General features: G+C 40.3%; 1 protein-coding gene across 37 annotated transcripts in view; it reads right to left on the minus strand.

Moving 5' to 3' along the window:
- The window catches only part of LOC105490600 (CUGBP Elav-like family member 2), a 649919-nt gene that overhangs the window by 188493 nt on the left and 434426 nt on the right, over positions 1 to 27000 (minus strand). The window contains exon 1 of one of the 37 annotated variants that reach the window (XM_071068823.1): positions 893 to 913. The exons of the other annotated variants lie outside the window; for them this stretch is intronic. Within the exon in view, the coding sequence (XP_070924924.1) occupies positions 893 to 903 (11 nt within the window). The 5' untranslated portion in view covers positions 904 to 913. Of the gene's footprint in view, positions 1 to 892; positions 914 to 27000 lie in introns of those variants that run through there. 37 annotated transcript variants of the gene reach the window in all.

The raw sequence follows: 27000 nt of genomic DNA on the forward strand, positions 1-27000 counted from the left end.
ACAAGATACCCTGGTAGAAAGCTCGATTAATGACACTTTGGGTCCTTTTGGAAAACCCTCACATGAATGTGTGGAAAATGCTGCTAATAAGTGTCATTATTTGAATAATTCATTCATTCATTAAAATGAATCTCTGTAAAATATTACAAAATATTTGTAGGAAGTGTAGTAAATGGAAAAGAGGGAGGGTTTTGATGCTTCAGACCCAAGTTCAAATCCCAGCTCTTGAAGCTTTCTTGCTGTGCAATCCTGGGATGGGATCAGAGTGCCAGATCCTCCAGCAACAGAACGAGTACAAGGAGGCCCACCTGTCTGTGCTGTTGTAAGGATTCCGTGGAATGTTTTACACATCTAGCAGTACCAGAGGAGAGTACAGGTAGGTATTCTCACAATGTTCTTGGATTTTAAGTAGTAGTTAGAAAAAGAAAAAGGTATACATAAGGAATAATTGTTTCTCATACAATGTAAACAACGTATATAAAATCCACATTTTAAACAGAAGCTACCGGGTCTAACCTGATCCCCAGCACCCAGAACGCTACAGTAGCGCAGCCAGTACTGGTAATGACAGTAAAAACAGAAAAATAAATGAAGCAACTTCGTATCTACCACAGAGGCCTGGCTGGATTTTCTAAAGCATGTCTGGTTTATGTGCAGTGGTTCTACACTCAGCTTGAAGGGAGCCCTGCACAGAGTGTTAAAATCTCTCTGCAGTCACCCACAGCTCACTTCCGCTCTCCACTTCCTGCCTTCAGCGTCCCCACCCTCTTTCAGTAGCTGATTTGAGAATATAGATTTCCCAGAACAATTCTATCCTTTACTATCTCCACCCCACCAACTGGTTCTGTGCGGACAATTTTACCTGATTCCCATATTAAACGCAATCACTCACCAGGCAGTCATGTTTTCAAACGTGGGAGTCCTGCATACAACCTGCTCTTTGCTTGGTCAGCACAAAGCACATTTCAGAGACGCTCCTGAATCCTGACGCTCCTGCAAACCCATCTGAAGCTCAGCCAGCTCTTTCAACAACACATAAAAGTATCTCCGCCACACAGATGCCTGAGACTCACTTATAGAGCAATTACAAACCTTGAGCAGCAGTAGTGTTTTACATTTGTTCTGTTCTGTATTTTTAGCCCGGGCTTTTTCCTTTCATGGATTATGGTAAATATAACATTTGCTTCCAGAATGTGGGACTTGCTGGGATCATAAAAGAAAGTGCATCACAAGCAGATTACCTTTGGCTACTGCATTACAGGGAGGAACATAGTTACGCTAAGTGGATGGATTTAGTTATATTCAAATTCTATTAAGCTGCCTTGCCTTCGACATAGAAATAAACAAGGAAGTCTTACTGCTTCGTGAATTTTCAACTCCCCACTCCCCAATCAGGGCTTGGCGAGGGGTGCTTTTTTTTTTTTTTTTTTTTTTTTTTCTGTTTCCTGAGATAGGGTCTCCCTCTGTTACCCAGGCTGCAGTGCAATGACACAGTCATGGCTCACTGCAGCCCCAACCTCCTGGGCTCAAGCGATTCCCCCACTTCGGCCTCCTGGGTAGCTGGTACTACAGCCGTGCACCACCACGCGTGGCTGATTTTTTATGTTTTGAAGGGATGGGGTCTCCTCATGTTGCCCAGAGTGGTCTTGAACTCCTGGGCTCAAGTGATCCTCCGGCCTCGGCCTCCCAAAGTGCTGAGATTACAGGCATGAGCCACCGCGCCTGTCCTTGGGTGTGCTTTTATTTTTTTCTTTGTTTGAATAATACAGTCTATGTTTTTGGAAGTTTGTTCCTGAAGTTTCTTTCCTTCACTTAACATTTTCTAACCTGCTTTCTCAACACCAATTCAACACAGGAGCATTGGAGAGCCAAGTTAAATAAGCACTATAATTCTGCTGGAAACTACATACAGTCTGTTGTGTAGAAGCATACAGTACATTCTGCACCTAGCGCTGTGTTTTGCCCCCAGCAGATGACATTCCCTATGACTTTACATCCCATGGCTAAATCAGTTAATATAATATGGAGCTACTATTTGTGTATTTTGCCTAATTGCCCAACTACCTAAATCATTATGAGCAAGAGGGACGGCTTTTTCTTCTTACTCACAAGCCTGCTACTTTTCTGACCTTGCCATGCATTAGCGAGAGAGTAAGTTGTAAATGCAGAGCTGCAAATGTCTTTCAAGGACAATTACTGTGAAACTTTGTTCTAACATTATGAAATGTGGCATTTTCACTAGATAATGTCCATATTAAGCACACCAACCAGAGGCCCAGAGAGTGAACCCAAAAATGACGAGAAAACGTACCACTAGCAAAGCATTCACTGCAGAAATGCCAAGCAGCTTTCTCAGCCAATTGAGTGGCAGCACTGAAGCACAGCAGTGCTGGGACTATACAATATTTAAAGAGGTGTCTCCTTCAGGTCTGTGCATTTTATTTGTTTCCTTTTTGAAGAATAAAGTGAAGACATTTACCACTCTGAAAAACATTAAGTCAGGCATAAACTTTGAAAAGAAATGTATTTTAATAAAAGATGAGAATAAATGCAAATATATGTCTAGAGACTTTCTAACGTAGATGCTCGGCAGAGCATTGAAAAGGTTAATGCAAGGTCTATACTAAGACTGGTGCCTTTGGTAGGGATTTTGAAATAGTGAAATGAGCATAAAATATTGCAGGGCATGTTAAACTGCACAGGGGCCTGAAGTTCTCAATGTGAGATATGCAAGAAACTACAAATAAGGTAAGAGGAAAGCAATGGTATGCATAGTAGAAAAAGTCCAACTAATTCTTCTGGGGTGAAAATCATTCCAAATGCAGATGGCGTCAGGAAGGCAGGAATGGCGAGAACTATCTGGCCTGGAAGGGTCAGTCAGACAAAACCGGAACTTGAAGTGAGAGGAAGCACACGCATGGTGATCTTAAGCTGCAATGATGGAGTCCGTAGGGCCTGAAACAAAGTGAATTTGTTTTTCTACAAGTCTCTAGCATTTCAACGGTTTGCTGATTTCCAACAACCCAGAATCATGATGATTAAAGAACAACACGATATTTCATTAAACTGGATATTAGAACTGTGAAAAGGTGACAGAAGCTTATTAAGAATTGGTGGGCTAAGGAAGAACATTTTTACCATCTCCAAAACCCAAGAGATGCGGGATGGAAAAGTGTCCATTACAGGCACACAAAGGAAAAAGAGGACAACAGGAAGAGAGGAAGAAGCATGAGGGGAGTGACATTCCCCAGTGGAGGAAGAACAGAAGAATCACTAGGGGAGTGAGTCCCCCAGTGGAGGGAGGACAGATCTTGGCTCTACAAGAATCTCTTCCTAACTACCTGATGTCTTACCTTCCCATTCATTCCATGCACCACTGCAGAGTTCTTTTTCCTAACTACATGTGTGTATTTCTTGGATCCTGTGGTCACTAATCTCTTTATGACAGGCCACCCTGTTTTTTATATTTTTATTTTTTTGAGACAGAGTCTCGCTCTGTCACCCAGGCTGGAGTGCAGTGGCCTGATCTCGGCTCACTGCAAGCTCCGCCTCCCGGGTTCACGCCATTCTCCTGCCTCAGCCTCCTGAGTAGCTGGCACTACAGGTGTCCTTCACCACGCCCGGCTATGTTTTGTATTTTTAGTAGAGACGGGGATTCACCGTGTTAGCCAGGATGGTCTCGATCTCTTGACCTCGTGATCTACCTGTCTTGGCCTCTCAAAGTGCTGGGATTACAGGTGTGAGTCACCGCGCCTGGCCCAGCCCATCCACTTCTAATTGTCATTCTAAAGTTCTTCACCCTTGGATCCAACTGATAGTTCCAGTTCTTACCCTATTGCCCCCCCCCCCCCGCCCCCCCCAAGGACCCTAGGGCACCAACTCTTCTACCCTGTTGTCTGCCTCTGGACACTTCATTCACTTTTGTACCCTAGAATTAGTTTCCAAATCAGAATTTGCTCCCATCAAGAAACAAATTATCATTCAAGATACAGTGATCAATTCTTCTCCAACGTACCACATTGTTGTCTATGTAAGCCATCTGATGGGCAGTCACATTTTATGCAATCTCACATGTTTTCATCCTGGGCAGCTACCTAGTTACGGTATTATTATTTAACAAGTGGGAAAGTATGATGTAGTGGCAAGACCTCTTGCCCGGGAGTCCAAAGACCTTGTTTGCAGTTGTATCTTCATTACTCATAAAGAGGGCTACAGGACATGGCTTCATCTAAGCTACAGTCTCTCATTAATAATATGTCAGCCGCAATAACGTGATAGATTACAGCTGTTTCAACGATTAAAACAGATACTGTATGTGAAACTACTGTGCATGCTATTGAAACGCTACATACCATACATTATGTTTTTATCTTTCCTCCCAACTAGACTAAATGTCTTGAGGGCAGGAACCAGGTCTAACAGTTCTCTGAATTTTCAACCTTATCTATCAAGGCACATCACCATGAAACAGGAACTAAATAAACACGCAATGATTGATTAGTCCGCACTTCAAAGTCAACAGTGAAGGGCCCGAGGAACCAAGGACTGTTGCTTTTGTATTCTTCCCCAGCCCAGGTTGTCTAGTCTAGACCACACAAATGCGTTTTCCACTGTCTCCCCCAGAAAAAATCTTCCAAGAATGTCAATCTGCTTCTGTTGCACCAGGTGCTTAAAATCTTTTAAAGCTCCTGTAGGTACTCTTCAAGCCTTTCAGAATAAGGAAGGCTTTTCAGGAGCTGTCTTGTGGGTTATTTTATAGCCTCACTCTTCCCACGCTACCCCTCCGAGTCTCTGCTCCTGACTGCTCTGCCCACTGGTCCTCGAATGTGCTGAACTCATTCTTCCAATGTCCTCCATTGTGGGGACTGCCCCTTGCCTTTATTCATTTTGCCAAATCCTATTTAACTTCACAACACTTCTCAGGGAACTATTCTGCTCCATCCAGTAACTCCAGCATAGGTTAGGAGGCACCGTGCTAGGAACCTTAGCTCCCCATAATGACTTAGACAAGAGCTTCCCAACAAAGGAGTCAAGCATTCAGTTTCATTCCCACTTAGCACAGCGCCCGGCATGTGATGAGTGTTCAAAAAATTGTATTCAATGAATGACTCTATGAATAAACAAAGAAAAGTTAGCAACCATGCTTTAATTTTTTAAGACAGGGAGTCTCCCTCTGTCACCCAGGCTGGAGAGCAGTGGTGTGATCATGGCTCACTGTAGCCTCAATGCCCCACTCCCCGGCTCAAACGACCTTCCCATGTCAGTCTCCTAAGTAGCTGGAACCACAGGTACACTCCATCATGCCTGGCTAATTTTTTAATTTTTTGTAGAGATGGGTTCTCACTGTGTTGCCCAGGCCGGTCTTGAACTCTTGGGCTCAAGCAGTCCTCCCACCTTGGTTTCCCAAAGTGCTGGGATTACAGGAGTGAGTCACTGTGCCTAGCCCTTATTTTTAATACAAATAAGTGATTGGCACTATCCTAAATATTATTATAATTTAAAAAATGTGAGGGTATTAAATGCCGAAATTTATAAGTGACAAAGCAAAGCAAATACAGGATTTTGAACTTTTTTCCAACATACCAAAACTTTTTCATAATTAAAAATTTACATGCTCATAAAATGCAGTAAGTCTTGTCTACACAAATATAAACACAGAAGAGCTACATGACACTAAAGGTGGATGGATGGGAGACTATTGCACACCTACAGTATTTCACAGAGAAGCATACCGGATCGTTGAAATGGGGTACTTAAATGTCTAAAGATGGAGTTGGGCACAGTGACTCACTCCTGTAATCCCAGCTACTTGGGAGGGTGAGATGGAAGGATCACCGGAGCCCAGGAGTTCAAGGCTGCAGTGAGCTATGATTGCGCCACTGCACCGAACCTGGGCGATAGATTGAGAGCCCATTTCCTAAACAAAACAAAAACAAAAACCAACATCAAAAGATGAAATCTAACATAATTCTTGCCCTTTTGGGTACCTATAATTGGGGAAGAGTAAAAACATACCAACCAGATTTCTTTTAAGGCAAATTTAGTTACTGTTAGGTACTTCGGACTATTTGATTAAGCAGAAGCAGTTTCTCAAAAGATAAAAGTTGGCTCACCATCTCTCAAAAACTAAAAAGGTGTATTTTACTCTAAATGAAATCCCATGAAACTGTTTCTGGTTTGCACCTCCTGGAAAATAATGCAGGTAAGAAACTGAAGATGGCTTACTCTACCATATAACAGTGGAGACGAAGAGAAAGAAATGAGCCAATGAGAGAGGCAGAATTGAGAGGTTTGTTGAGATGACTTGAGGAGGTGTTTGCTGAATAAAAAAACAAAACAAACAACTGAATGATGTGGTCTACTTTAGAGTACTGGGAAAGGAAACGGGGAGGGGTAAAGAATGGGTATTTGTGTAACTAAAATTAAGAAGAAGGACAAGGCAAGTCATCAGATAGCAGGGGGTAGGTAAGAAGGAAGAGTTAAAATCTTTAAAGGTTTTACCTAAAATAGACGAATAAAGGAAAGATATATACATTAATTGCACTCAACTTACAAGCTTGAGCGATAACCTCCCTTGTAGGTTACATTTTTACATAAAAAGCACATAATCTATATGGAAGTTTTATCCCCAAAAATAACTGAAATATTTATAAGAAAACATTGATATGGCCCCTTTTATTTAGCACATAATACCATATAAATATTAATGCAAAGCTTTCCAGTCAGTTTAAAACGTTCCTCAAAAGTCAATCAATGGCTCAAAAATAATCCTGAATTTTAACAGAATTTATTTCCTCACTCTTTTAAACTACTTATAACTGTTTTGCAAAGACAAAGTTTATTGAAATTTCATTTAAAATTCTAAATTTACAATGAAAGTGTGATGATTCATGCAATATAAAAAAGGATTTAAAGATAGTAGCAGGCTATAAAATTCTGAGTTTTCTTCATTGCTTAAAACTACTCATTTCAGCATAAATTCCACATTTATTTATTTCAGTTTCCTTACAAGTAACATTCTCCAGAGCATTACTGTTTCTATAGATATTCTTTATACAGTGGCTGAAAAATTCTCAATATGATTATGGTAATTTACTTTCATGACTTAAGTAATTGAGCCTATCTTTGCAGTTATTAATTATAATTACATTATATGTACTTTCCAAAAAAATAGAATAAATATAATCGCCATAACTGTACTGTAAAAAACAGTAATTACATATTAACTCCCATCAGTTCAGTCACATACCACTGCACTTAATGCCTTCGTTATGTTCCAGGCTCAAGTTAAATGGTAAGCACCAACTTTCCCACTTACACTTGATAATTTATGGCCATTTTCAGTCACAGCACCCAAGGTTCCGTCTTACACCATTATAAATTGTTTAGGAGGGAGAACGCTGCTCTGTTCAATACACTCAAGAGATGATTTCCTCCTGAACACATGCCATTCATTTTAGCACCTTGGTTTCTTTAAAGAAAAGAAGGTTTGAAATACAATAAACAAAGCCAGTTCATGACACCTGCCCCCAATCTTCTAAAAATAAAAATATGGCAGTATGTCTTCAGGCTAATCTTTACTGTTCAATAATAAATTCTTTGAGAGTCTGCACCATAGCACCCAGCAGAGGACTGCAATCCTATGTGTGTCATAGCTGTCGGTGTGTAAACACAGAATGAATAAAATAAGTCTGTCAAGGAAGAGACCCAGGACAAGCAGAAAAACTGTACCATCTTGAAGAGCAACGGCCACTCAGCAGCTCTCTGTGCTGCAACCAAAGGCCGGGACAGTTGAGAGCTACAGAGAAAATGCCCAGGAAATGTCACACTCTGGGACTTTAGTCTGAGCCTGAGGATAAAAAATAATTCCATTTACGTGTCTCAGTTTATTTTTTAGAAATGATCTAATATTTAATATGTAAACATCTCTAAGAAACAGCAGCTGCTGGGAAATGAAAATTCCCTAATCATTACTGTCAGTATTTCAAAGTCTCTTACGGAAATTGCTATATTCTGTTTCCATATAGTTTCACATTGTGCTAATTTTGTTTATTATTTTAATGTGCTAGAAATAACTTTAAATTTGTGTCTAAAAAATATAATTAATTAGGTCTACATTCCAAGCCAAAATTCATCTACCATCTAAATCTGTTTTCCCCCATTTTTATTGGGGTACAATTAACAAACCGTTCAAATTATTTTTACCATCCTAAATTGAACAAACACTGGTTGGTATACATGCTATGAATGACTAAACAATGTACAGTCAGATTCTCCCCTTTGGGTACACATTACAAGGGAACACTTGAAGCTTGGCTCCAAATTCTATAATTTTGAATCACTGAAAGAAGATGGATAATTCTGTTTTTAAACATTTACACAATTGCTGAGATACACACAGAAATGGTATTTAAAAAGGACAGCAAGTTATTTTGTGGAGCTGAATTTGTCTTACTTTTTAGGGAAAGGCAAATTAATATACACACAGTAGGATCTTTGAACTGAGAAAATGATGATGGTATAAGGAGAGTCAATATTGGAGTGTTTATTGTATGCCAGACTTTGGGTAAGTGCTCAACATCTATTTAACATTTTCTATACCCCTATCAGATAAGTACTATTACTCAGGCCATTTTATAGAAGAGAAAACTGAGTCTAAGAAATTTAAGTCCTGTGGCCACACAATATAGTCAGAGTATAAACAAGAACACAAAACCATCTGACTCTAAAACCAAAGCTCTTACCTACAGCGTTGTACTAACATGGCCTCCACCCTCTGGAATTCATATGCATCCAGCTCCCAAAGAATATAGACAGGCCTTAATTTCCAAGTATTTTAGTCACAGAGTGCTAACTCCAGAAGAGCTACTGAAAAGTATTAAGTAGAACATTTCTAACTCTATTGACTCCAGAATTCCCAAGCAAGGATCTCTGGTCTACTTTGGAAAGCCAACCTACAGCAATCTCTAACAACTCAAATGATCCAAAAAGCTCTTATACTGTAACTTTTCCTTGCTTTATTCTGATATCACATTGTATTTTCCAAGTTACACACTTTTCACAGGTACATGTGGTACATACCTAAGTATATACACATATACTCTTACATATATGACCCAGTCACATATACACATATATGTATGTATTCAAATTAGATAGCATTTTGATAAAGAAAAAAAGTTTATTTTAACTGAATATATTTCTATGTAATTAGAAATTCACCTTTGCTTTATGGTTGGGATAACATTAAGTCAGCAGAAAGATATACCATCTGAAGCAGAGGTGGTCTGTGTTTCAAAAATTCCAAATACCTTATGGTAGCAAATTGTAACATCCTAACGGCGATGTTTAAATTATAAATATTAAAAGAACAAAATACTAGAACTAGGATGGAATCAGGATGCAGGAAAACTGAGGTGGAAGGAGATGTTCGGTAAAGAGCTAGTAACACCCAGAACACTGACAGTTATTGTTAGCCTTTTCACTTGGCAATTAACCAGATTTGTCTGCTGTCGTTTAACTTTTTTTGTATTTATTTATTTATTTATTTATTTATTTATTTATTTATTTGATGGAGTTTCGCTCTTGTTGCCCAGGCTGGAATACAGTGGAGTGATCTCAGCTCACTGTAACCTCCGCCTCCCAAGTTCAAGCAATTCTCTTGTCTCAGCCTCTTGAGTTGGGATTACAGGTGCCTGCCACCCTGCCTGGCTAATTTTTTTTATTTTTAGTAGAGATGGGGTTTTGCCACATTGGGCAGGCCGATCTCAACTCCTGACCTCAAGTGATCCACCCCCTTCAGCCTCCCAAAGTGCTGGGATTACAGGCATGAGCCACCAGGCCCGGTCAAGTTTAACTTTTCAAATGCTGTTTTCCCAGCCAGAATATAAGATCCTCAGAGCCCAGGAACCATGCTATATTGTCTACCATCTCAAGTACTCAGCATAGTATCCTTCTCCTAAGAACTGAATAAATATTTGCTATTTGGCTAGTTGACTGGAAATGTCAGTCCCAGGTTTTCAGTCATCTTTCAGCATATTCAGGTTCCACATCTATTTTTGTACATCCCTATATTGCCACCATCAAGCCAAGTGCCTGTCTATTATAGTCCATCAATAAATATGTGCTGAATGGACGTAACTATTCTCAAAGGGTCATGAGTTACTCAGGAGCGTGGTCCAAGTGCCAATCCTAGGCTGCACCCCACAGAGTCTGAGTCAGCAGGCCTAGAGTGAGACGTTAGAATCTGTACCCTCCCCGACCAGGCAATACAGATACTTACAGACCTCAGACCACACTTTGACAAGTGCTAACCCTATCCCTTTGCCTCTAGGACAGGAAACATTCATTGGTCAGGGCTGCCACGCAATTTGCCCAAAATGTGGGGGAGCAGTAATGACGGATTTCATAAAGAGAAGATGAGAAAAGGACGAAGTGTAGCTCAGAGTACCCCTCACTCTAGGACTCAGAACTGACATCCCTCTCTTGAGCGGAAGGCACAAATGACGGTGGCTATTCAGAAGACAGTATTTCACAGAAAGGCAAGGGTCTTTCCTGTAGTATACTTCATAGGCATTGGTACGACTGCTTTAGTGTTTAGAAAATCTGTTTGCTAAGTGTTGAACTAGCGGGGAGTTTAGAGAAAATGCACGTTTCGCAGACGTTCAATGGTTTTTCGACAAACCGAAAGAAACATAACGCAGGAGCCATGCACTTGGCCTGGGTCTCTGCCCTCCACTCTTTCATGTCATGTGTGAAAAAAGACTTGTCAGGGAAGGGAGAAATTGCTAAAAAGAGGTGTGCAGGTTAATACAGAGGCTGCATATAAATTATTATAAAACAAGTACTGAGACATCAATGGCACTGCTGGAGAATCCCACGGCAATATTTCAAGTTAAGAGCGAGCATAAAACAGCATTGGCACATGATGCCAGGGCTGGTCAGGAGGAAAGACTTCTCAGGAGGAAAAACACAGGGAGTTGGGACCAAAGCAGCATCTTTTTCCTCAGGGTGGCGCTCAGCCTCTCAGAGCATCAAGTCAACGTAACACCCATCGACAAGACTAACCTTTAAGGATTTTGTGAAGGTGCAGACACTGGTATTGGAGGGCCACGCAAAGACCTAAGATTTCAAACAGCATTGATGCAGTGCATTGACGCACTGCAAGGTAGTGGATATTTTCTCAAGCCAGTGGCCACAGCTATTTCAATTACAGAAAAGAAAGTGTTTCAATCAGAATTACAGACAGGTGCCCCTCCTTAGGTTCACTGCGTTTCCCCGCCACTTCCTACCAGGAGGAACTCTAAAATGGTAGAGGCTGAGGGAGGGTAGGATCCCGGGTGTTTCTGGCTCTCTCCTCGTGCCCTGCTTTTCAAATCCCACTGCCAACAGAAGCACTAAGCCTTACAAACAAGTGTGTGTTCATTCACAAGGCAGGAACTTATCGAAGGTCAGTAAGCAGCAGACGCACCCTTCAAGGTGCTGGAGACAGAGCTCACGGAGAGGCACACAGTCTGTGGCTTCACATAACAGCCCTGGTATGGAAGACAGTCACCTATGGGCACTTCTGAGGACACGCAGCACTGGAAGGACAAGCACAAGATGCCCAGGGAGAACACAGTGGCCACGTCCAATCACCCAGCAGTTCCAAGGCTTTGATCAGGGAAGACCTCATTCTATTCAAGCCTTCCCTGTGGCTACTGAAGGTTCCCAGGGGGATGAGTCTTCTGAGGCCACACTCCATCTGCCCTTGGCAAATCCGCCACTTTTTACCGTGAAGATGTGCAACCATGGGATCCACACTCACCTCTCTAAGTAGTAACATTAGATTCACAAAAAAGGGGGAGAGGCCAGTGTCCCTCCTGCAGGGCGCCCCTGTGCACCCTCAGGCAGATGCTGCCACTGTGTTATTTATCTCCTCTAATCCCTTAGCTTTGATGCAACAGGTCTTTGCTGGGGATTCATTCAGGCACAAGGAAGGGGATGACAGCGATACTTGTCTCTTTAGAAGAGTATAATTACATTATTAGTTAAATATGTAAATATCGCTATGCTAGGTATTTACAGTCTACGCAAAGTATAGAATAATACAGAATTCCAGCCAAAAATACAAAGAGAACCTATTTGTGACGGAGGAAAGACAACTGTAAAAAAATACAACCAAATTTGCTGGCTAAGGGTCGACAGTTTCAGCCTCTGCTTAGCATCTGCTAAGCTGGGGAGGGGGCAGCCTTCAAAGAGTTCAAAGTCCTTTGCAGGTTCATTCCAAAGGAATTACCTTCTTCCGTAAGAAGCTGTACCTTTTACTAGAACACCAGGGAAGAGAGTCTGGGTGAGCAGAGACCCCAAAGTCAGGCCAAGGTGATAGGTGTGCAAGGTTGGGAAGGGCCTCGGCAGGAATTTACTCAGCTGTTTTCAGATTCAGATTTCCTCTACAAAGCGGAGTGATACTGACTTGTAGTGAGGATTAAACGAGATTATATGTATCAGATTAGGCTTAATGTGTATTATTCCCCCTTTATTTTTAAGTATCGACGTTTGTGATTTTGTTCAGACATTAGTAACACATTCTCTATCTTGTATACATACGTACAACTTTGCCTTTACAGTGATCACAGTTATTACCACCATTAGTCGCAGGAGCATTGCACAGGCCTCTAAACTGTGAAAAGTAATAAACCACCTCGAATGTTTTGGATGTGATGTTGGATCAAAAAGAGCAATAATTCAACGGGAGAGAGAGCAGTATTTGAATGTCTCTAGCTTTCAGGATTCTAACTGTTTAAAGAATTCCATTCTAAAGTAAGAGACCTAGGTTCCGGACATCTTCAACTCAAGGCTCTAACAATTTGTTACTTTAGCTGGCTGTCCTCTTCTTTAATGGTTCCTTGAAGATTCAAAGATCTCTTCGGGAGAAATTAGATGTGTTTGTCTTCTTTCCTAGACTTTTATGTCTTCTGCTTTCCCATTTTATGACGGAATGATGTTAGCATTCTAAAGTAGAGGACACATGTACTACAGCTGTCTTTAAGCTCTTTATAGTTTCATATTTTCAAACATAACAGCAGTATTTAATCAAAGGAATTTTCATGATTCAATGTGACCAAACACTGCTGCCATCCCTGCTCATATTAGTGTAGCTTCTGATACAGATCACCACCACCATCACCTCTTAGATTATCCTGAATCCTTATTTATCCTGTTTCGAGGTCAAGAACTCTATTGGTGCCTAAAACAAAGCAATTTCACTGCATGAATGACTAATATTTTGGGTGCATCATAAGCAAAGGCCTAAGGGTCCATTTGGTGGCCCTGTTTTGCTTTCTATGACACCCTTTGGACGTGTGATTATGTAACACTGTGTCACTTTTTCTCCTAGGCAGGCATTTAGCATTGCTTTTCATTTAAGTCTTTTGCCGGTGGAGTGATTTTGCTGCTGTCAGACTGCATTATGGATATTAGGTCTTGAATGAGCTGTAACTTTCTGCAATTGAAAATTTATAACACAAAGACAATTTCATTGGGCCCTGTCTTGTTTAATACACAATCCCCTGAGTATTCAGGATCAGGCTGATTTCTAGGATTCTACTTTTATTGCCCACATTTGCTGAATTATGAAGGTTCTTAATTTGTATCCCTTGGTTGTGCTCTTGAGCTAATTTAGCCTTCGCTATGATGAAAACATGTCCGTATTTCCTTCCCTTGATATTCTGCTCTCTTATATGCTGGGTTTTTGCCCTCCTGAAAAGACAACCTACCTTGTAAAAACTGGGATGAATAGAGAAATAACAACAATTAAAACCCACCTAGAAACTCATTTTAAGTACGAGATCTTTAGCAAAAAGTAAGTATTTTGCAAGAAATAACGCTAATGATCTTTATCTTCTTTGCTCTTGACTACACACTGGTAGACGTGTTTAATTGGCAGCAAAATTCTTACAAACAACGCATAAGGGAAGGAAGTAAGGGATCTGGGTGACATGAGGGGATAACCTGAGGAGAGAGTTAAATTGGGCACACATGTGCACAGATATAAAGTGTACTTTCTGTCAAAAATGCTTAAATATTCACGTCTTCCACTTTTATAAAATTAAGAATTTTATTGATGAATGCAGGACTTAATATCCATTCAAAGTATCACTCCAAGTCTGCTATGAGTTTTCTCTATAAATTAACAGAAACTCAACTCTTTCATTACATGTTATAATTCAGGAATGCTGGCTTTTACGTCTAACCAGCTGCAATACTAGACCGCTGGGTCAACCTTTTAATGATGTTTCTTTCACCACCGAACCCTCTCTTTGCCCGAAAAAAGTCACCAAAGCCAACTTATATTGTGAGCTGCAACTAGCTGCAAAGTATATCCTACGGATCACAGTTTATACTTCCCAGTCATTGCAACAGCAGCCCATGGCTACTGCCACAACATAGATGAGAGCATGTCACCCTTCCTCCATGGATTCATACTAACGTAGCACATAAATATGCGAGGGGAGGTGGCCCACAATTGAAAGATGTGAAAGATCCTTAGCGTACAAAATGTGTGCTGGCTGTTTAGTGTCTTTGGACCTTACAAACCAGTTATGAAGACTGAGGTCAAAGTCAGCTTTCATAACAGGTTTATCAAGTCCAGGATAACCCCAACAACTAACATGACTCTTCAGCTAGGATGATGAATCCCAGATCTTAAAACTGGGCAGAAGTCCTACAAAAACGTCATGGCACCTTTCCTCGAGGGACTAAGTACACAGTGTCCACAGTGAGTCCCAGGAGTCCTCGTGCTTCTTGCTCCAGCGTATTCTCCCCGAAGCTAAACACATGACAGCCAGTTTCCTGCATGACACTCTTAAGGCCACTATCATCCTGGAAAATGCCTTCTCCTCGTTAGGCTTTTAAACAATCAAAACCACCCCCAATTCAATTACTGTCTGCTAAGTGTTTTGAAGAAATCAAATATTCAAACTTTGAGGTGTATTACTTTCAAGTATTTTCAGTGGAACTGCAATGTAATGCCAGTTATTTGAATTTATTTTACACGATTTTGTGGTTAACAACTACAACGTATGTAACAACAGTTGGATGTTGGATTCATCTTGGATGTTTCGATGAGCATCTCTTTGTTAATATGCAAATGCACTAACATCTACTTTCAGGGGATTCTCACATCTCTAACTTTGGAGGGACTGGCTTTCTCTTTATCTAATTGTGTTATAAACTAGTAGTGAAGTTCCCACATCTGTTGTGTATAAATTGGTAATGAAAAGTGGAGCAGAAAAAGGAATTCTCACATTTAGTGGGCTAATAACAGACTATGTTTCAATAATCTTCATTTACCCAACAATTACTGGCTTAGCACATACTATTTTTTAACTATACATTTTTAAGTGTATTTTTTAATTCCCCACAACATTACTAGCTGTCGGTAATAAATCAGATAGATTGTGCTTTCAAAAATGTGTCATCTGGTTAGAAATGGGAAAAACATTTACACTTTAGAACTTGAAGCCATTAATACAAATATGTATTACATACACACATCACAAATACTCTTCAGATCTCAACAGAGCACTTTTAGTGCAAAGCAAAGAGTGATAAATGCCTTATAAGAATAAAGTGCTATGGGGCATCCCAGCAAGAAAATCAAACTTCCACCCTGGGGTGCAAGCAGGGTCAACATGTGAAGACTTGGCGGAGGCCGGCCCCTACCTGCTCAGGGAGCTTGTGAGACAGTTTTGGGACTCTAAAGGTTTAGCATTAGGAAAATGGTGAATTATAACAATGCTGGCACAAAGTAAGTGCCTGCTGAATGAACGGTTTAAACAGAAATCACAACAAACTGTTTCTCAGACCACAACGCAATCAAACTAGAACTCAGGATTAAGAAACTCACTCAAAACCGCACAACTACCTGGAAACTGAACAACCTGCTCCTGAATGACCACTGGGTAAATAAAGAAATAATGAAATGAAGTTCTTAGAAATAAAGATGTTCTTTGAAACTAGTGAGAACCAAGACACAATGTACCAGAATCTCTGGAACACATTTAAAGCAGTGTGTCGAGGGAAATTTACAGCATTAAATGCCCACAAGAGAAAGCAGGAAAGATCTAAAATCAACATCCCAACATCACAATTAAAAGAAATAGAAAAGCTAGAGCAAACAAATTCAAAAGCTAGCAGAAGGCAAGAAATAACTAAGATCAGAGCAGAACTGAAGGAGATAGAGACATATAAAACCCTTCCAAAAATCAATGAATCCAGGAGCTGGTTTTTTGAAAAGATCAACAAAATTGGTAAACCTCTAGCAAGACTAATAAAGAAGAAAAGAGAGAAGAATCAAATAGACGCAATAAAAAATGATAACGGGGATATCACCACCGACCCCACAGAAATACAAACTACCATCAGAGAATACTATAAACACCTCTATGCAAATAAGCTAGAAAATCTAGAAGAAATGGATAAATTCCTGGACACATACACCCTCGCAAGACTAAACCAGGAAGAAGCTGAATCTCTGAAAAGACCAATAACAGGCTCTGAAATTGAGGCAATAATAGTCTACCAACCAAAAAAAGGCCAGGACCAGATGGATTCACAGCCGAATTCTACAAGAGGTACAAAGAAGAGCTGGTACCATTCTTTCTGAAACTATTTCAATCAACAGAAAAAGAAGGAATCCTCCCTAATTCATTTTATGAGGCCAGCATCATCCTGATACCAAAGCCTGGCAGAGACACAACAAAAAAAGAGAATTTGAGACCAATATCCCTGATGAACATCGATGCAAAAATCCTCAACAAACTACTGGCAAACCGAATCCAGCAGCACATCAAAAAGCTTATCCACCACGATCAAGTCAGCTTCATCCCTGTATGCAACATATGCATCCCTGGTTCAACATATGCAAATCAATAAATGTAATCCATCACATAAACAGAACCAATGACAAAAATCACAAGATTATCTCAATAGACGCAGAAAAGGCCTTCAACAATATTCAACAGCCCTTCACGCTAAAAAACTCCCAATAAGCTAGGTATCGATGGAACATATCTCAAAATAATAAGAGCTATTTATGATAAACCCACAGCCAATATCATACTGAATGGGCAAAAACTGGAAGCATTCCCTTTGAAAACTGGCACAAGACAGGGATGCCCTCTCTCACCACTCCTATTCAACATAGTGTTGGAAGTTCTGGCCAGGGCAATCAGGCGAGAGAAAGCAATAAAGAGTATTCAATTAGGAAAAGAGGAAGTCAAATTGTCCCTGTTCGCAGATGACATGATTGTATATTTAGAAAACCCCATCATCTCAGGCCAAAATCTCCTTAAGCTGATAACTTCAGCAAAGTCTCAGGATACAAAATCAATGTGCAAAAATTACAAGCGTTCCTATACACCAGTAACGACAAACAGAGCACCAAATCATGAGTGAAATCCCATTCACAATTGCTTCAAAGAGAATAAAATACCTAGGAATCCAACTTACAAGGGATGTGAAGGACCTCTTTAGGGAGAACTACAAACCACTGCTCAATGAAATAAAAGAGGACACAAACAAATAGAAGAACATTCCATGCTCATGGATAGGAAGGATCAATATCGTGAAAATGGCCATACTGCCCAAGGTAATTTACAGATTCAATGCCATCCCCATCAAGCTACCAATGACTTTCTTCACAGAACTGGAAAAAAAACTACTTTAAAGTTCACACGGAACCAAAAAAGAGCCCACATTGCCAAGACAATCCTAAACAAAAAGAACAAAGCTAGAGGCATCATGCTACCTGACTTCAAGCTATACTACAAGGCTACAGTAACCAAAACAGTATGGTACTGGTACCAAAACAGAGATATAGACCAATGGAACAGAACAGAGCCCTCAGAAATAACATCATACATCTACAACCATCTGATGTTTGACAAACCTGACAGAAACAAGAAATGGAGAAAGGATTCCCTATTTACTAAACGGTGCTGGGAAAACTGGCTAGCCATATGTAGAAAGTTGAAACTGCATCCCTTCCTTATACTTTGTACAAAAATTAATTCAAGATGAATTGAAGACTTAAATGTAGGACCTAAAACCATAAAAACCCTAGAAGAAAACCTAGGCAATACCATTCAAAACACAGTCACGAGCAAAGACTTCATGACTAAAACACCAAAAGCAATGGCAACAAAAGCCAAAATAGACAAATGGGATCTAGTTAAACTAAAGAGCCTCTGCACAGCAAAAGAAACTACCATCAGAGTGAACAGACAGACAACCTACAGAATGGGAGAAAATTTTTGCAACCTACAAAGATTGCAAAGATACCCAAAAATGGGTATCTGACAAAGGGCTAATATCCAGAATCTACAAAGAACTTAAATAAATTTCCAAGACAAAAAACCCCCATCAAAAAGTGGGCAAAGGATATGAACAGACAATTCTCAAAAGAACACATTTATGCAGCCAGCAGACATGAAAAAATACTCATTACTGGTCATCAGAAAAACGCAAATCAAAACCGCAATGATATACCATCTCACACCCCAGTCAGAATGGCAATCATTAAAAAGTCAGTAAACAACAGAATGCTGGAGAGGATGTGAAAAAATAGGAATGCTTTTACACTGTTGGTGGGAGTGTAAACTAGTTCAACCATTGTGGAAGACAGTGTGGTGATTCCTCAAGGATCTAGAACTAGAAATACCATTTGACCCAGCCATCCCATTACTGGGTATATACCCAAAGGATTATAAATCATGCTACTATGAAGGCACATGCACACGTATGTTTACTGCGGCACTATTCACAACAGTAAAGACTTGGAACCAACCCAGATGTCCATTAATGATAGACTGGATAAGGAAAATATGGCACATATACACCATGGAGTATTATGCAGCCATAAAAAAGGATGAATTTACGTCCTTTGCAGAGACATGGATGCAGCTGGAAACCAGCATTCTGAGCAAACTATCATGAGGACAGAAAACCAAACACCACATGTTCTCACTCACAGGTGGGAAATGAACAATGAGAATACATGGACACAGGGCGGGGAACATCATATACTGGGGCCTGTCATGGGGTGGGGGGCTGGTGGATGGATGGCATTAGAAGAGATACCTAATATAGATGATGAGTTTATGGGTGCAGCAAACCAACATGGCACATGTATACCTATGTAACAAACCTGCACATTGTGCATATGTACTCTAGAACTTAAAGTATTAAAAAAAAAAAGACAATAAAGAGGCTGAAAATGAACTAAAAAAAAAAAGTATGAATGATCACAGACGGTTGAAGAGCAACTATATCCCCTGAGGCATGTAATAAACCATGAAGGCAAATGCTCTGATTATTACAAGGCAGTAGGAAATATAAAATGCTAAACTACCAGAAATGTATATATTATGAAATTAATGAAATATCAAAGACTTACTCTGTATCCACAGATATGACTGTTTTATTCTATATTCTTGAACACATTGTATTTTTGGACACAGCTCTGTATATTAATTAGCTGCAGTCAGAGTGAACCACAGGAAAGGCAATTTTTACCTACATCAACAATGTCTGCATTTTGGGGGAATTATTGAAAATATAATCGCTGTATTCTGATGTAACTATAAATACACACACACACACACATATATGTATACTTGTATGTATGATAAATGCCATCTTGGAAATGTCTAGAGATTTGTCAAACCTCTCTCTTATTCCTAGTTTGCTTAATAGTATAGTCCACCTTGCAAGGGTTGTGCTTATATTTTTGTAGGTATACGGGTCCATTTTTGACACCTTGAAAAGTGAGTAGACATATGTGAGAGAAAAGGCAAGAAATGGTTAGCAGATAACAGAAGCGAAAAATGGTTCTGAAACGATTCAGGATTCCTTGGTTATTGCCGAAAGTGCTGCGAAAGGCGGAAAATTAAAAATAAAAACACAGAGAACTGGAAACTTAGGAAAACATTAATCATCAAAAATGAACTGTCCTTACTTGGTCATTTTTTTCCAGACAGCACATCTTGACTACTCAAAGAAGGTGTAAAGTAGCTCAAGTCACCATAGTTGCAGGACATAGTATTTCATGTCAAGTGGACAGAAAGACCTTATTCTGACAGATGGGAAGAAAATTTGAGGAAATACACTGAAAATTATAAGCGTGTGTTGACAGAAAAATGAGATGAGTGGTTTACATTGGTAGAAGCCACATAAACCCAAAAGCTGTGGTTTTAAAAACACAAAATTTAGAGTAAGCGCAGAGTATTACTCCGTTTGAAAAACAGCAGACATATAAATTAAGTTGCCAAGGAAGACATCAAGAACAAACAGTATAAATGAGTTTTAGGAGACAAGTAGACACTTTAATGGTGGCAGTAGGGATTTAAGGCTGTAGTGACAAAGTAAGTGGGCAGGACAGCAAAACTGAGAGGTGACAGCAGTGAGGCAAAATGTTACCATCACTGCTCTAACAGCATAAACCCTGGACCACTGCATCATTGTGAAGTGAATTAAAATGAAGAAAGCATGTTATAATACATCATTGGTTTATTTTATTTTTTTTTAAAGGGAGCGAATTGAGAGACTTAATCCCCTTAAGAGAGAAGTATTTTCAAAATTTAGTTGTTATGGTTGAGCTCTCCCCTCTGAGCCACTGGTTGCTTATGTGAAACTCTCATTTTTTTTAACCAATTACCACCCTAAACCTGCCTCTCTTTATCAATGGAGCATATCCAAGGGCTTTCACCCTATGGCCACATTACAAATAACAAAGGCCATTGAATAATCCAGATTCCTAGCTCTCGAAAGTTTAGATTTACATCCAAATTAACAACCAACAAGAGAATTGACTATTCTTTCACTCCCTGAGCCCTGGGCGTAAGACTGCTCGAGAGTTTGGTTTGGACGGCCCCTGCTGTTGAATGATCTGCACTCAACTGGGCCCAGAGGTCCTCACACTCCATCTGTGTAAGTTCTTGGCCATTTCCACCACTGATTGGGTCAATTTCAAAAGAGAGCCTGTTGAACCTGAAACCATCATACTTAATGGTCCAGCTAAGTGGTTCCCATTAGAAAGGAAGTCATATAGATTGAAGTAATGAGTAAAACAATGTCACACAATATGGGGGCAAATTCTGCCTTATGCCTGTTTGTAATCTACCTGTTGCTCCAGGAAAGAAAATCTCAGTCAGCATTTTTTCTCTCCCATCCTGGTCTGTAAGAAAAAAACCTCACACTTTATTAAAAAAATATATATATATATATAAGCATGCACGAATCAAAGTGAAATATGCTGTCCATAAGCCATAGAAAGTATCAGAAGAATTTATGAGTATGTACCAAAGGAATTTTCAATCTTTTCAGCATCTTTGGAAATTTCACGTATGACAGACTGTAAGCTCCATGAGATCAGGGACCATGAAAGCTGTGAGTACCAATGTACACTCTGAACTTATTGCAGTGCCTGGCACATGGTAGGTACTCAACGGATGCATGAGGGGCAGATGACTGAATAACGGAATGATAATGCCTTGCTGAACTTCCCATTCACCTGACACAAATAATCTCCAATTTTTGAAAAATTTAAAACATTGCCATTTCATGTTACATTTTAAAATGCTGAATCAGTTTGTTTTAGATCTAAAAAACGTCAAGTTTATTACATTCATCTTTGTATTGCAATTTATTTTCAATGGAGCAACTTTATCCCATCCCATGTCCATCTTTATTAAGAATTAAGCAGCTAAGGGATATTGTCCTTTTCTCAAAAAAGGTTCATGAACAGGTGGAATCAATCTCATTTCATAGGAAGGTCATCAAGAATAGTAAGAGCGACTACATTGAGTGTGTAGGTATGTATACGTACACTGATCTCTAATCTTTCATTATCAAGAGAGACAGAGGGAGAGCGATATGGTTTGGCTGTGTCTCCACCCAAATCTCACCTTGAATCGTAATGATTCCCATGTGTCAAGGGCAGCACCAGGTGGCGATAAATGAATCATGTAGCAGTTCTCCCATACTGTTCTCATGACAGTGAATAAGTCTCATGAGATCTGATGGTTTTATACATGGGAATTCCCCTGCACAAGCTCTCCTGCCTGCCGCCATGTAAGACGTGACTTTGCTCCTCATTCACTTTCAGCCATGATTGTGAGGCCTCCGCAGCCATGTGGAACTATGAGTCCACTGAACCTCTCTTTTTCTTTATAAATTACCCAGTCATGGGTATGTCTTTATTAGCAGCATGAGAACTGACCAATACAAAGAGACAGGGACATAAGAAACAAGAGACAGTAAGAAAAACAAAAGGTACAGGTCTTCACGTTTCTGTACATATTAGCCTAATATTTTTTTCCTTGTCTTTCATCTTAGCAGGACTTCACTGGATTGTGCCTTATCAATGTGCTCATCACTAGAGAAGTGATGGCCACTGCGCAGCAGGATGGGGGTAGCAGGCTCTTTTCTGCGAAGAGCACATGTCTCATGCTAAGGAACTGCCCCCAACATGGTGTTCAGCCTCAGAGACTCACTAACATCACAGAGGATTATCACCCAACTCTTAACCCTCACCACCTATCAAAACCTTGCCTCAGCCAGGCATGGTGGCTCACACCTATAATCCCAGCACTTTGGAAGGCTGAGGTGGGAGGGTCTCTTGAGCCCAAGAGTTTGAGACCAGCCTGGGGAACACAGCTAGATCCTGTCTCTACAAAAAATAAAATAAAATAATTAGCCAGGGGTGGTGGTGTGTTCCTGTAGTCTCAGCAACTCAGGAGGCTGAGGCAGGAGGATCTCTTCAGTCCAGAAGTTTGCGGCTGCAGTGAGCTATGATTGTGTCATGGTATTCCAGCCTGGGCGACGGAGCAAGCTTCTGTCTCTAAAAAAAAAATAAAAATAAAAAATAAAACAAAAAACATACCCTGCCTCAGAATTGGGATCTCCAAACAGTGTCCTTGCAAGCAAGGACTTCAGAAATCACAAATCTTCATGGTTGTGAAAAGTGCCTCCTCCCATCACATCTAGGATTTTACTCCAGACACACAACTGGAGAGCTAGGAGACTGAGGGACCGGGAGGAACCGGAAAACTCTGGATGTGCAATGCTTTTGCCCTTATTTTTCTTCTTTCTGCTACTTTCGGGGACTTATATTCCAGACTGTAAACTGTACTCCCAGATACTGCAACTGCATGACTAGATCTTCAGAGAGAGGCTCTCCCGCCTCCTCCAGGGAGCTTCCCTCAAGCCCTGGACCCACTCTATGGTAGACCTGGTGCCCGACACATATTCCCACAGATCTGCTATTGATCTCCACAACAGCAACTGCAAACCTGAACATAATTTCCTAGGTTTCTGTCCAAGAAGGTAAGTTTCCTGAGGAGAAAAACTGAGCTTGGCTATGATTTAAATACTTGATATGCATCAATAAAACTTTAAAGTTACGCATAAGAATTTCTTTCACGACTGCTTGTTGTAAGAGGCCTGTATCTCCTAGTGTTAAAGGAACAAATCTAAAAGGAGGGGGAAAGAACCTCAAATCTTAATCACTGTGTATCAAGTGAGGAAGGCTTTTGGAATATGCTCTACGAAGGGCTTACTTTCTCAAGACGTTTTGAATCAACGCAAATAGGTGGCTCTCTACAGCCACTGTTTGAAGGGTAAAGCTGTTTGAAAAGCAGCACAAAGAATCAACTGATTTTACCATTAGGTTTTTTTAACTTTGACAATTTCTGAACATCATAAAAGCCTTTTTAATATGGCTCTGTATTATGTAAAGCGGATGTCCTTGGTTACTAAACTGATTAGTAAGTGGTTTCTATCATTTTAATGGTTGTCATCATTATTACGAATTTTTAAAAAGTGCATGAGTGAGGTTGCAGAGCAAGGCTGTTCTGCATAGTTTGGGGGGATGACAGGCTGTCATATTAAGAAAGGATCCAGGGACAGAGCCAAGGCCTTGCTGCAGAGATCCATTTTCAAAAAAACACTGTTCCAAATCATGAATAGTGCTATGCATTAGAAAAAGAATGTTCCATTCAACAGCTTCTTAAAAACACAATGGAAGGCAGGATAGAAACTGAGATTTGCCAGAGATGCCTTAATTATCTAGTGTACCTGACCGGGGTGTGGAACATTCCAGATTCTTTAAGATGAACTCATAATCTGCCATCATTCTGGGCTATGCAGTTATCTGGCACACACGGACAAAATAAAGCCCCTCATGAGTCTACACTGAGCTCTTTCTTTAGGAGCACATTTCCTCAGTTAAATGTACATCATCTCTACTCTCCTCTGTCATCAGAGCATTTCTTTGAGCATGCTGGGCTCCGTGTATTGAGAGGAAGACCTCCTGAAAGACAGTTTCTGCAAGACACACTATGGGGCATCCTTCATTAAGAAACAGACTTAGCAAAACCATTTGTTTCCCCACAAATGAAAGTCAAAGACAGTAAAAAAATCATACTAGCCTCTTAGCACTAGACAAACTTACTTGATTGCACTAACCAGAATATTAACTTACATTTATTTTTGCGTTTCATTAACGTCTGCGTCGCTATTTGACCAGGAGCTCCTGACGTGCATCAACCATTTGTTTTGTTCATCACTGTGTCCCCAGCACAACACGGTACCAACAAGGTACCAGCCACATAGCAAAGGCCACAGGGCCTCAAATATTTGTTAAGGGAAGATGAGAAGAAAGGAAAGAAGGAAGGCGCAGCAATGACAGAGGGAGAGAGGAATGAAGGCAAAAACAAAGGGTACTGCAAAACAGAAAATGCTGCTTAATGGCTTGGCATCAGAAGAATTTGCCTAATTTCTTTCAAGCAAACAGTCCAGACCTACAAGACTCCAGCATCTTACGTGTGCTATTTATTCACAAGGCCACAGAAACTGGCTAGCCTCTGAAAACACTAAGATAGGTCTTAAAATTTTATATCAACCATGCAATTGGACCCATCAAGGAAGAAATTGGTTTTCTATGCCTGGAAATTGGTGGGAATTTTATTATTTCTCAATTTGCAAAATAGTATGTAGTTGAAAAGTCCAATTGCACAGACTTATAAACGTCACAGGCAAGATACAGGTCTAAGGTGGTGATTTCTGTCCCCGACAATAACATGCCTTGGGGTCTAAATAATGGAAACTGTAGACACTGGGCTCATTTACAGGCTACACACCTCCTTTCAAGCTCTTGGCACGTCTGCAAATGGACGCGCTTAAAAGCTGTTGATTTGAGAGCTATGGGGTGACCAATCCGTACACTGTTTGAGCTGCACCTGCAGTAATTCTGCACTTCAAGGACTCCAAGCTTCAGGCAGGAGCACTCAAAAAGTATTTGTAAGAGCCTCAGCGCTATCTGTAGTGCTGCGGTAAGTCTCACTATGGCCCTTTTCTGCTTTCAGGTAGTAATCTAGGAAATCAAGGGCCCAAACCAGCCACAGCATGGATGGGCTGCAAGAGTTGGTGAGGGGTGGGGAAGCTGGAGGAGAAATTAAGCACTCCCTAGATGCAGCAAAGGTGACAGCAAAGGCTCTTTCAGGGTTTCACAGCTGAATGCAGCTGTCCTAGATTCTCCTTGGGATTTCTGAAGGGCAACAATGCTCCCTGAGTGGCAGCTGGTACTTCTGGCGGGGAGGGGAAAGGGTCTTTGGAGATGCAGAAATTTCAATTGCATAGATGGTGTGGGTTGTTAGCATGTCTCTAAATAACAAGAAGTAAGCTTGAAATCAGATGCTCTCTTGGTTCATTTTCTGTTATTCAACAATGATAGAAACAGGTGAAATGCAACCCTGTTAGAACATTAAAAACTAAGGAGCAAAACGCAGCGAAGCTCTTCTGTTTGCTTCTAGGGGGAGGGAGCACAGGGAATGGCACAGTTTTGCTATTTGCTACCAACTATTTGGGGAATATATGCTCCTTTGGACTATAAAGTAGGGTATCCTTTCCTGCACCGATGTATAAATCAAGAGCTAAATATGCATACACTTGTGAGCAAATGTCTATCCTTCTGGTACACGAACTCTGAAGAGAGTATCCCCCCACACCTGGCGAAGGTGCTTGACACACACAACATGCTCAAAGGATGCTTGCTGACTCAAATGAACCTCTCCTTTCACCTGGAGAATTAGCACTGATCCGACCAAATTCTGCTTATGTCAGGAAAATTAACAGCTGGGAAATGGAAGCATAAACAAGTAACTAAATGGGTTGTGGCGGAAGTTGCACAATTATTTATGATTATCAAAATTCAAAGTGTACCCATGAAACGATGAATTCTATTATATGCAAATAATATGTCAACAAACCAAAAAGAGGGGGAAAAATCAAGCAGCCAGGCAAATCAGCAGTGCCCTTAGGATTTGAACCCAGATATCCCCATTGTCTTCGTCACTGTGGTGTTCAGTCCCTTGATCATTACGGGGGAGGAGAATAAAGGCTTTTTCACGTGTACATTTACAACTTCTATTTCTTTTTCTGTGAAAAGCCTATTTGTATGTTTGTATCCCTCACCCATTTTTTTCCCTAGGGTTTTTGATTTTTAAAGTAATTTGTGAAAGTTTAAATATTAAAAATTGTCTATTTGTTGGTAAAAAGGAACTAAAGATTTATAGTACAAACATGACATTTCTGAATGACACACTTCTTCTGGAATTGATTAAATAAGTTATTAATGGATAAGCCTATGCTAGAGAAAACCATAAATTTGATTACTATAAGACATTATTTTTCTGTTTACAATTTTGTTTAAAGTGCTATGAAAGAAGTTAGGTCTGCCATCCTGAATCCCAGGCAACTCCCCAGGTTCTTCCGAGGTATTGATAGTAGACATCTACTGTCCTTAGGACACAGGATTATACCAAAGTAACATCTTTTAGGATGCCTATCTACTGAATTTCACCAACTAAATTTATTGCTCTATTTTATCAACCTCTCTTAAATATGCTCAAGTTTACGTGAGAAGTCTCAAGTTTCAGGGGGAAAAAAATATGCCTTCGG

The sequence above is a fragment of the Macaca nemestrina genome, chromosome 9, assembly GCF_043159975.1.
Source record: "Macaca nemestrina isolate mMacNem1 chromosome 9, mMacNem.hap1, whole genome shotgun sequence".
NCBI lineage: Eukaryota > Metazoa > Chordata > Mammalia > Primates > Cercopithecidae > Macaca > Macaca nemestrina.